Consider the following 12,985-nt stretch of genomic DNA (forward strand, 5'->3'; position numbering starts at 1 on the left):
GAACATTTTGCATGTAAATATGCGAGATTGTAGCCAATCAGTGGCTAATTTCCGTCTCTAGTCCCAGGCAAAGGTAGGTGAAGTGTCTTGCCCAAGGACACAACGACAGTACACACTCCAAGCAGGATTCGAACCGGCCACCTTCAGGTTGCCAGCCGAACACTTAGCCCATTGTGCCATCTGTCGTCCTATAACTGTCGTGATATAAACATAGCAGGCCAGGAATGCCAGGGATGGAGATCCAGTTCTTGGCATATCCAGAGGACCTACGGTTGTGTGTGTGGTAACATACTAACATCACTATCTGAGAGTTACGGAGAACCACAGAGGCTCAGAACAGACCAGAAGGTGTCAACACAAACCATCTCCAGATGGTCAAAGGGGGTAATGGCGGTAACAGAGTGAACGTTCATATGGTTAAATCTCACTCCACCAGGGCTGCATCTACGTCGGCAGCAAGAGCAATGGACGTGCCTCTTGACAACATCCTAGTGGCTGCAGGATGGACGAATGAAATAACGGTCCACCGGTTTTATAACAAACCTATTACCGGACTGGGGGTGTTTGCACGTACCATTTTAAGTTCTGTCCCATAGTTTACCCCCAAGGTTGGGAGGGGAAACTAGTTTTTAAAAACTTTTATTTCATTTAAAGCATCAGTGTCCTTACTTAACTACGTAATGTCTGAATGCTTTAATGATTACACGCATCCATGGTCAATCCATTCAGTGTGTGGCGCCTGGATTCGTAACCGGCGCAAAATCACAGAGCTTTGAAATCTTCACGTAGTCACTCACGTGACTCCGAAGTAAAATAGTAAGATTAAACGAGAACTTACCAGTTTGAAGTTTGATCTTGATTTTATGAGGAGTTACAATGAGCGATTACGTGCCCACCGCTCCCACCCTCATACTATCAAGGTCACATGGAAGTTCTAGTTTCTTCAATCTTACTATTTTCAGGTCTTCTTTTTATCTGTGATTTAACTCCGCTGCTTTGAAGATTGACGCGCACGCAGACGGACGGCCCTTCTTCACGTAATCGCTCATCGTAACTCCTCATAAAATCAAGATCAAACTTCAAACTGGTAAGTTCTCGTTTAATCTTACTATAACCGCATACAATGAGTTTAGGGCATTTCAGCGTTGATTCCTATTGCACAAAATGGCTCAGAGTGACTGATATGGAAATGTAAAATAAGCATATTTCTGAAGCTGGGCTCAACGGGTATTATTGGGGAACTGAAAGATGAGTTTTGTTCTACATCTGATTACATTATTTTTTATATGAATGCTTGAAAGAGCAATTGTTTCCATTACCTCATTTGCCACCCACACAATCCAATGGGCACATGATCAGAAACATTTACATGCTTTATATGATATGTTTTCAGAAAATATGAAAGAAAGCACTGTGCACAGAATCGATCAACACTGCAATTCTAAAATATGGAATTAACTCAGTCAGTCTTATTTTTAGAACCCCTTGGTATATGAGGTTAAGAATAATGTTCAGAGCATTTTTGAAATGTCATAATCATGTGGCTTTTGCATTTGAATCACTCACCAGATGAGCAGAGACAGAGAACTATTGAAGAGGATACACTAAAAGCAATGAAATAAGTATAAATTCAAACCCTTTTTGCAGCATCTGGTATTCCAACTGTAGTGTCACCGCATCCCTTAGAATAAAGACTATAACTCATCCATTGCTTTCTGAGCTATCCAGCTAATCTCCCCGTTGCCAAACATTGTAATGCCCCATCCCATTCCCATACTGGCCTCTCTGTCCCTACCTCCTCCACTGTCAAGGTGAGGCCGTTTACAAATTGGAGGAACAGGACCTCATATTTCACTTGGGCAGCTTACAACCCAGCAGTATGAACGTTGATTTCTCTAATTTCAAGGAGCCCTTACATTCCCTCCCTACCCCCCTCCTAGTCATCTTACTACTTCCATTGTTCGCATCGCTGTATCCCTTCGTTATCACCTCTTTTCCAGCCAACAATGGGCCATTATGGGCTCCACCCTTCTTTGGTCATCTGTTGCTGGCCTTTACTTACCTCCAGCCCCCTTCCCTATAATTTCAGCCTGAAGAAGGGTCCTGACCTGAAAAGTCGCCCAGCCTTTTTCTCCAGAGATGCTGCCTGACCCGCTGAGTTACTTCAGAACTTTGTGCCTATGTCCAGTGTTAAGTGGTGCCCTGAGTTTGTGGCGATCATTATAAATATGCTGCATCCTTCTACTTTTCCTTAAAGGCCCTGACAGCAATCCCACCGTAAGTAGGACTTCACAAGAAAAGTGACAGATGAATGTGACTGATTAAAAAAAAGTAAATCACTGCAGGTGGGACATATATTGCCTATTCCTTATTGTACTTGAACCTAGTGACTTGCTAAGCCATATCAATTAAAAGTCAAGTTCATAAGTTCATAAGTCATAAGGACAGAATTAGGCCATTTGGCACATCAAGTTTACTCTGCCATTCAATCATGGCTTATCTATCTTTCCCTCTCAACCCCATTCTTCTGCCTTCTCCCCATAACCCCTGACACCTCTACTAATCAAGAATCTGTGTACCTCTGCCTTAAAATTATCCACTGACTTGGCCTCCACAGCCTTCTGTGGCAATGAATTCCACAGATTCACCACCCCCTGACTAAAGAAATTACTCTTCATCTCCTTTCTAAAGTTACGTCCTTTTAGTTTGAGGCTGTGCCCTCTGGTCCTAGACTCTCCCACTAATGGAAGCATCCTCTCCACATCCACTCTATCCAGCGCTATCAAGCACATCATTTATTTGCACAAGAGATTTAGTAACTGGCAGAATTTAGATACCTCCATTTGCAGTGTTGGAATTTGGACACATTTGGACCAGATCATTTGTCCTCCCTCTGTGTTGCTGGTCTTGTAACATAACCATGCCTTACCCCCTACCCCGTTACTGAATCTTCATGATAGCGACTGCATTCTCACCTCACTGTCGGAGGTTTCATTTTGTTCTCTCGTTCCCACCTCCTCTTGGGCTCGGTGGCAGACACCATCCATCCGAGCATTCTTATGACCATCCAATTCACCCTTGTGCTCAGCCTGATCTTGGCTGCCACAGCTTGTTCTCTTGCCTGACTGCTGGTGGGCGTCTCTAACTTTCTCTTTAGTCCGTGGTGAGTGGTGGCATCTTGCTGATTGACGCTTACGTTCTCTCTTGTAATCCTCTTCATTTTGCACCCTGTATTTAGAATGGGGCGGGATCAGGTTTTGGAGGCTGGATTTAGCGTATTTATCTTTGTAACCTTGGTAACCATCTCCGCCGTCCTCCAAGATCAGCGGACTGGCGCGCCCACTTGATTTTAAGTGCTGCTTTCTGTCATAACCCCACCTATCGGCTTCGACTCCGCCACAAATCTTCAGCATGAACTCACTCTTCTCCTCCTCCCTTCTCTTGTGGGAATGATGGCCTCGTGAAGATCTTCGCTCCATCCCGTTGTTGTTGCTGCGTTCCCCCCGTGTGATCGCCATAGGGCTCAGGTTGCCCTTCCGGGGGCTGGAGGAGGAATGTTGGGAGGAGCAGCAGGATGCCATGCTCGGGCTGTGAGACTCCACCCTGGGGCTGAGTGACTGCGCAAGAGGACTGCGCGACCGGGGCCTTTCCGATGGAAACCTACAAGAAACAAAGGGCCCAGCTGTAAGGGACAACATACAGCAACCTCCCCTCAAACTTTATTCTAAACGTTATTCAGCAACAGACAGGTTCCACCAAGATGCAGGACAGAACGCCACAGGAGATCCTTCTTCCCTGTGGCCATCAAACTGTACAACTCCTCCCCCTTCTGTCATGGGGTAAACTGAGACTGACCCCCCCCCCCCCCCCCCCACCCCATCCTAATATTTGCAAATCCTCAATCCTTTCCACTCGTCATTTTAATTTCATGTTTCATATATTTTGTATTTTTGTGTTTTTATGGCCATTTTCAGATCAATTTCCCCCTTGGGATAAATAAAGTTCTATTGTATCGTATCATATCGTATTTTATCGTATTCCCTTATCATGTATCTTATACTGCAAATGGATTGATTTTAAACATCTATTAGTCGTAACAAAAAGCTTTTCACTGTACTTCGGTACACGTGACAATACAACAATACAATACAATTCAATTTATTGTCATTTGGACCCCTTGAGGTCCAAACGAAATGTCGTTTCTGCAGCCATACATTACAAACAAATAGACCCAAGACACAACATAATTTACATAAACATCCATCACATTGCTGTGATGGAAGGCCAAAAAAACTTATCTCTCCACTGCACTCTCCCCCCCCATGTCAGAGTCAAAGTCAAAGCACAATAAACTAAACTGAAACAGAAACTGAAACCAAACTCGTACGCAAGTAAGAATTTGCACATCGGCGAGACCAAACGTAGAGTCAGAGACCGTTTCGCTGAATACTTAGGCTCGGTCCGAATTGATTGATTTATGTATGATGAGCATTGGAAAGCTCTGGGCCTGTGCTCGCTGAGGATGAGGGGGCAACTCATTGAAACTTACTGCATAGTGAAAGGCCTGGATAGAGTGGATGTGGAGAGGATGTTTCCAATGAGAGATTCTAGGAAGAGGGCACAGCCTCAGAATAAAATGATGTACCTCTAGACGGAGATAAGGAGGAATTTCTTAGCCAGAGGGTGGTGAATCTGTCGAATTCATTGCCACAGACAGCTGTGGAAACCAAGTATTTGGGTATTTTTAAAGTGGAGATTGACAGGTTCTTGATTAGTAAGAGGGTTAACGGTTACAGGGAGAAGGCAGGAGAATGGGGTTGAGAGGGAATGATAGATCAGCCATGATTGAATGGCGTAGTAGACTCGATGGGCGGAATTGCCTAATTCTGCTCCTATGACATGAACAACATTATTGAATTTTACATTCAACTTGAAAGAAGAAAGAATAGGTCAAGGACGACTGCTTTAAACTTTAACAAGGGCAGTTATGAGGGCACAAAAGCAGAAATAGCTCAAGTGAACTGGCAAATGAGGTTGAGGGATCAGTCAGTCAAGATACAATGGTAGGCATTTAAAGGAATCTTTCACAATATGTCCCTTCCACTGAGAAAGAAAACTTCTAAGGGGAGGGCCACCATTCACGGGCAAAGAAACAAGTTAAAGCTAACATGGATTTTAAAGGAGGCTAAATGCATATTGGAGAAACGGCATCTCATATTTCGCTTGGGTAGCTTAAAACCCAGGCTGAATGAATATTGATTTCTCTAAATTCAAGTAACCTCGGCATTCCCTCTCTCTCCATCCCTCCCCCACCCAAGTCGCACCAGCTTCTTGTTTTCACCCAACAAACAGCTAACAATTACCTGTTTCCTTTATCATCATTATTTTTTAGCATATCTTTCATTCATTGTTCTAAATCATTGTTCTAAATCTCTCTACAGTCTGAAGAAGGGTCTCGACCCGAATCATCACCCATTGCTTTTCTCCAGAGATGCTGCCTGTCCCGCTGAGTTACTCCAGCTTTTTGTGTCTATCTATGGATTTTAAAGATATCCATGTGCCTATCTTTATATGCAGAGAACGGAGAGATATGGATTACGTGCAGATGTAGAAGATTAGTTTAACAGCATCATGTTCAGCATGGATTTTGTGAACTGAAATGCCTGTTCCAGTGCTGTACTATTCTATATTCTATGATTAAATAGCATGTGAAGTGTGTGAAGTGTGTGAAGACTGGCGAAAGGTTGGAAGATTGGATAGCATATAATAATAAAAAAATCCAAAGAATCACTGAAAGCGTAAGAATTAAATTCTGAAAAAAAATCTTATGAAGGAAAATGAGGAATTTAAGGGTTCAGGCCAGGCTGAATGATAACCAGAGGTAATCAATCCAGTTGATGATGTACCATGAACCAAAAACTAAATTTATTACTGATGAATGAATGTTGTTCCCACTGGGACGAGGCATTGAGCAGCTTTATAAAAGAAGCTTCAAAGCCAGTTCTGCAGATAAATAAAATGTCACCATCACTAATGACATTTGCACATTTTATTGTCAATTTTCTCCCCCCCTTCCCTCCCCCTGTCATTTAACCCATTCATTCCAGCTGAACTCCATGTCGCAGCTGCCAATTTCTCCTTTTCCAAACCATTTAAGATCACCACTCACAGTTCACTGATCAAATGAGTATTAGGACCTGCTTTTACTCCATCTACACTCACGCTGCCTCAACAACTATAGTCAAAGATGAGTCTCACCCCCGGTCACTCCCTCTTCTCGCATCAGGCAAGAGGTGGAGAAGTGTGAAAATGCACACCTCCAGATTCAGGGACAGTTTCTTCCCAGCTGTTATACAGCAACTAAACAATCCTATCACCAACTAGAGAGCGGTCCTGAGCTACAATCTACCTCAATGGAGGCACTCGGACTATCTTTACTCCGACTTTACTGGATTTATCTTGCACTAAACTTTATTCCCTTTATGTACAGTGTGGATGGCTCAATTGTAAACATGTATAGTCTTTCCGCTGACTAGTTAACATGCAATTAAAGCTTTTCACTGTACCTCGGTACATGTGACAATAAACTAAACTAAATTTTACAGCAGCAATACCTTCTTCCAGGGACATCAGACAAGGAGCATAACGACATTGTCTGCTGTCTTTGCTATGATTATACACAGTGTACATCACCTCCATTTGCAGTTACTTTGCCATCATCTCTCTATTGTAAATAACATATTTGAACAGTCATTTAATCACGGTTACAAGTCTGTTAAGAAAAATATATTACAATACCTGTCCACATTTTTCTGCATCTCCCTTTCCTTTTGAGAATTAATATCATTGATGATTGAATCAACATTCTTCCCTGGTTTCTGAAGAGAATTCAAAGAACACAAATTCAATTGCTCTGCCTTTATGATCCCAGGCGGATCTAAGGGACAATAAGGCAATGGATTTATACACCAATGTACGCTCTGGTACTGTAGGTACATTCACTGCAAGGGAAGCTAAAGAAGTAATTATTTTCCCTGCAAGTGTCAAACTTGATCGACAGCATAACCTTTTTAAGTGTATCACACAGATGGTCAGTCGGCTCAAGGCTCAGTCGCAGTTGCTGTCAAATATATGTATAATTAGTTTATTTTGCAACCATTAACAAATTACCACTCGGTGTAATATTATATGTGATGTTATCAGATCCATTTTAGCAGCAAGGGTTACAGATAACATGTCTGTTGCTACTGCGCATAGGGGTAGGAACAGGCTTTTCAGCTCCTCAAATATACTTTGATATCGAATTAAATCACAGGTCTATATCTTATCTGCATTTACCCATGTTTAGAGCAATTTTCCCTTATTACTTGCTCAAGAAAAATCTAATGTTAACTCCCACCCTCTCTCCATAACTGAGTATTTCCTACGTTTCCTGCTTTTATTTTTTGAAAGATCCAACATTTTTTTACTTTTTTTTCCATTGGACAAGAATATAAAAACAGGACTTAGACTTTAGAGATGCAGCGTGGAAACAGGCTCCTTGGCCCACTGAGTCCGTGCCGACTAGCAATCCCCACACGCTTGGGACAATTTACAGTTTCCACCGAAGCCAATTATCCTAGAAATCTGCATGTCTTTGGAACGTGGGTGGAAAACAGCACCCGGAGAAGCCCCACGTGGTCACAGTGGCAACGTACAATCTCTGTACAGACAGCACCCGTAGTCAGGATCGAACCCGGGTCTCTCGCGCTGTAAGGCAGCAGCTCTATGACTGTGCCGCCGTAATGTTAACTCCCATTTTCTCTCCACTACTGAATATTTCCAACATTTCCTGCTTTTATTTCAGATTTACAGTTTTTTGAAAAATGTAACATTCATTGACTTAAAAAAAAAAATCTCTGTATCTTTTTGTGAGATAGATTTCAAAATCCAAGTATTTCCAAACAATGTAAACCCAGTCAAAACAATTGTCCAGATTAATTGAACTATTTTTAATTCAGTATCACCTTTAGGAAACCTGTTGCACCAATTTATCCAGTTTTGTGGACATTCATACTCAGCCACAGTTTTACAGAAGATTTTGAAATCATTACTTCAAAACTATACAAATGAAAACCAAGGAAGTGTACTGCGTTAATTTTTGCCTTAGCAAAGTTGCTTTTTAATTTACCACATCATCAGGCCAAAAATTAAAAAGTCGTATTTATTGCCAGTGCATCACAGAAAAATCAATAGAACAAAACCAAAACACTGGATGCACTGCAAATGTGAAATAAAAACAGAGTCTGAAGTCTAGTGTAAAGTAAAATAACTTGTTTGTGCCTGTATTAACTAAACAACTACATTGGGTGCTGGGGCAACCAAGTAAAAGTTAACAGGATATCTTTATTTATTCTGGTAAATGTACTGCCAGTCTGTGAATGTTTTAACTGGATGAATAATATTAGTATTGCTGCCTCGGTTTCTGATTTGAGAAGTTCATGCTATGAAGCCTTACAGCGCCACAGACCCAGGTTCGATCCTGACTATGGGTGCTGTCTGTACGGAGTTTGTACGATCTCCCTGTGACCACGTGGGTTTTCTCTGGGTGCTCCGGTTTCCTCCCACATTCCAAAGACGTGCAGGTTTGTGGGTTTAATGGCTTCTGTAAATTGTTCTCAGTGTGTAGGATAGAGCAAGTGTACGGGTGATCATTGGACTCAGTGGGCCAAAGGGCCTGTTTCTACACTGCTCTAAAGTCTAAAGTAACATCTAAAGAGGGCAGCGGAATCAATCCTCTGGTTACAAAATTTCTCTGCAAGCTAGATTAGATATTAAAGCAAGATGTGATCCAGCCCAACATAGCTGCTACTTGCCCAGTTGAAAAACATTCCTGTCTTCTCTCCCATTAGGCAAAAGGTACAGGAGTGTGAAAACACACACCTCCAGATTCAGGGACAGTTTCTTCCCAGCTGTTATCGGGCAATTAAAATATCCTACTAACAACTATAAAGCAGTCCTGAGCAACTATCTACTTCATGGGACACCCTCGGACTATCTTTGATTGGACTTTACTGGACTTAATTTGCACTAAACGTTATTCATGTTATTCCCTTTATCATGTATCTGTATACTGTGGATGGCTCGATGAATAAGCATATGTATATACAGGGAATGGAGGGATTTGCATTATGTGCAGGCAGATAAGAATTGGTCTTCAGCATCATGTTCAGCACAGACATTGTGTGTTGAAAGGCCTATTCTTGCGCTGTACTGGTCAATGTATTACCCCTTCATTCATTTCACTACAGCCTCTACACTTGCTGGTGTCCTTAAATATAAACCTTAACCCTTTTATTAAGATTGGTAAGAAAGAATGGAAACAGAGCAATCTATACCTCAGCTTCCCTTAAAACAAGTTGGTTCTTTCTACAAACCATGAGAGGTCAATAAGCGTTTCCCATGGGCGGCTCAGTGGCCCAGTTAGTGGCGCCTCTGCCTCACATCGCTAGGGATCTGGCTTCAATTCATCGGTGCTCTCTGCAAGGAGTTAGCATGTTCTCCCCTGTGCCACGGTAAACTAATGGAGGGTGTGAGTCGGCGGCAGACGCTGGACAAAGAGCCAATTTCAAGATAGCGGTGGAGAGAGGAGAGAATCGGTGTTGCCAGGACAACGGGCCTTTAAGATCAAGATAGGACTGTATTCTTAACAACTTTGAAATTTTGTTGGTGCCAGGAATGTGGCGATTATTTGTGTACTTCCTTGGTAAAGTCTGCTATTGCACTACAATTGTTGCACTTTTGTACTTTACCTATGATTCTGCATATGATTTTACTAGATATTACTGAAAGAATTTCACTGTGTCTGGGTACGTGTGGCAATAAAATATCATCATCATCATCATCATCAAACTATCATCATCCTCAAGTACCTTCACATATTTTATTCTAACCTTACCTTCAACTTGAGTTCCTTATATTGTTTGGACATGCGAACAAGTAGCTGTTGTTCATCTATGGCAGGGGGTTTCTGCTGATAGAACTGCACCATGGCCTGAGCTGCCTCAGGGTATGCCATTTCCAGAAATGCCTGCAAATAAAAAGATAAATCAGTCTCAACGTGATGTGCTGCTCGGCTTGGTCAGACTGACGCTTGTTAAATCTCCCATTATCACTTGCCAGCCTTAACCACGCCAATACAGACATGTGTCAAGACACAGGTCAGGAAATGGCCACATAGCCAGTCCAGGTCATCCCACACACCATGGGCAACAGTGTTCAAAATAAAGTCAAAACAATTGGCTTTAAAAAAAAATTTAAACTGCAATTCTTAAAATAAAATGCAGGTGATAGTTCTGGGGAAAGGATACATTCATCAAATCATAGAGTTTATCTGGATCACATTTTTATTGAAGTGAAATGTTTAAAGAGAGAATAACATTAAAAGTATTTGACTCTGAACCATGGTTTCCAGTTAGACCCATCAACCTTGTGGTGTGCTTTAGGTAGGAAGTGGCCGATTCGGAAGTCCAAGCCGCTGAGAATGTTCTCCCGTTCCGACGTCGGATGGTGATCCCCAAATTTCATTGTACCAATGGCCATGAGGGGGTGTCCAAGAGGAGGGGGTCCGTTGGCTCCGAAACTTCAGCTTCATGGTTTTTATGCACGAGACCACTTCTCCCATCCATGTTTGGAAGAATTAAATGAAGATTATAGAAATGGAAATCTCTACACTGCTTTGCATACTTGCGTACACTTTATTATTATGGATTTGACAGGGTGAAGATTTTTTCCGCAGAATCCTCATTACCTAGAGGGTGATTACAATGTGAAAATCACTATCAAATACTCTGTTCCACATCACTACCTTTTGTCAAGACACTTTGCTGCCTGTGGAAATCGTTCTGCCTCCACCACCACCACTGGCAGTGGGTTTCAGGAACCTACCATTCTCTGTGTAAAAAACTTGTCCCGTACATCTCCTTTAAACTTTGGTTTAAACCTCTCACTTTAAAGGTATGCCCTCTAGTCTTTGACATATTCTGGACTAACTAATTTCTCAATTCTGATGAAGGGTCTTCCATCTGTAGTACCTGTCTCCGTTTCCGTAGATAATGCCTGACCTTTATTCTCCGTTTTTATATCACATAGAATGTTGAAGGTGAACAGACATTGCTCTCTAAGCATAAAGCTATAAAGCACATGCGGGAGAAAGGTACAGAAGAATCTGTTATTGGAGTCAGATTAAGAGGTTTGCCTGGAGCACAGTCATAGGCACAGACCAGTGTCTACACTGTAACATCTATATTTCTTATTTTTAAATGAAAGTGGACCTGGCCCGTCACCTGGGGTTACTTTTGAAGGAATTCTTGAAGATAAGCTCATTTAAAGGGGGCTATGCTATTAGAGTTTGCAAAGATAGTTTTGGAATGAATTGTCGAGATCATGATTGTTCTACCTGTTTTGTGGCTCTCATGAGAATGTAGTTTGTGACTTTTCCAAATGGAAGACCAAGGTTAATGACGTCGCTCTCAGTGCAGTTTCCTTCGGGAAGATTACAGATGTGGACGACTCGGCTGGGTCCCGCCTTCCTCTGTGGAAACAGCTGCAACACAGAGTATTAGCTTCAAGGCTTTTTTTTTGTTAGAAAGCACACCCACCATCAAAATGTGCAACAAACCTAATGTGTTTGTTTCTTCATAGAATTTTTATACCAATTTTTCCATTGGTATTGGGGTTTTACCCACTGTTCACCTGGCTAAAATCACAGTTTCATAATCAATTGTGTTTCACCTTGCACCGTCCTCCCCTTTTTCATTTGATCTCTGATTTCCATCGCTGTTTCAACTCAACAGTGGGACTGAAATGTTGCAGAATGATACTTTTAGTAAAAGGATATAATCATAGGATGGGCGGTCAGTCTAATAAATTAACCTGGCTTCATTCTTTTTTCACCTATTATACATCTCAAGCATAATTTAGTTTGTTCTATAAGTGAGTTAGTAGCTTACAATTCACTCTCTTTGGCTGCCTCTTGCCACAGTGGACAATGACACAGCCACAGTCAGATCAGCAACAATAGTTGTACAGAAGTTGCTTTACTGCATTTCCAAATTTGTAACTGGAGGTGTGTTATTGCAATTCAAACTGTAGAATTCAAACAGGAAATATGGGTTGTGGGGAGAAGACAGGACAATGGGGTTGAGAGGGAAAGATAGATCTGTAGAATCCACTAAATCTCACGACCAAATGTAAAGGACAAGCGACACCAAGCTTTGCCAAACACCTTGTGCCTCGTTTATTCCAGAACACTCTTTTAACCCAAAATCTCCTCATTACTACTTGTGTGCAGATATGGCCAATTAGTTCGTCTGACCTTGGAGTTGCTATTCAGCTCTTGTGACTGGACCTTCACATGAGGCTGCTGGCTAGCCGCCAGTGGTAACAAGCTGTACGAAAAACCACGTGGGCATGAAGTCGCCACAGATCTGCCATGATTGAATGGTAGCGTAGGCCTGATAGGCCAAATGGCCAAATTCTGCTCCTTTGACATGTACTTATATATATTGTTTACAGAGTACTATGTTTACATGTTCTGTTCTGCTGCTGCAAGTAAGAATTTAATTGGGACATATGACAATAAACCATTCTTGACTCATGAGGAATTGTCATCATGTTAGGAGCTGTTACTGCAATCCTAACTATAAAACAGAGTGCACTTCTAGAAGGCTAATTGTAGAATTAGAGCATGTTTAATTGAAATGTTGTATAATAGGGACTCAATTGTTGCAATGTGTAATTGGAGTTGCATTACTGAAAATGAAATGTGAAACAGACGGCAAAACAAGGCCCGTTTTACTGGTGTTCTGTGGTGTAAAAGGAGCTGGCCTAATGCATTACTCACTGCACAATAGGAGCTTTATTGCCAAAAAACAATCATGGGATAAATGCTGTATTATTGCAATACTCTGCAATAGGTCTGGATTTCTGCAATAAGTTGTAGCAA

General features: G+C 41.8%; 1 protein-coding gene across 2 annotated transcripts in view; it reads right to left on the minus strand.

Annotated features, from left to right (window-relative positions):
- Positions 1-12,985, minus strand: part of rbm20 (RNA binding motif protein 20) — a 169,706-nt gene that overhangs the window by 27,958 nt on the left and 128,763 nt on the right. For both annotated transcript variants that reach the window (XM_033033990.1, XM_033033991.1), the window contains exons 6-9: positions 11,438-11,584; positions 9,938-10,069; positions 6,799-6,878; positions 2,976-3,660 (exon numbers count right to left, since the gene is read on the minus strand). In XM_033033990.1, coding sequence (XP_032889881.1) covers positions 2,976-3,660; positions 6,799-6,878; positions 9,938-10,069; positions 11,438-11,584 — 1,044 coding nt within the window. The remainder of the gene's footprint in view (positions 1-2,975; positions 3,661-6,798; positions 6,879-9,937; positions 10,070-11,437; positions 11,585-12,985) is intronic.

The sequence above is a fragment of the Amblyraja radiata genome, chromosome 15, assembly GCF_010909765.2.
Source record: "Amblyraja radiata isolate CabotCenter1 chromosome 15, sAmbRad1.1.pri, whole genome shotgun sequence".
Classification (NCBI taxonomy): Eukaryota; Metazoa; Chordata; class Chondrichthyes; order Rajiformes; family Rajidae; genus Amblyraja; species Amblyraja radiata.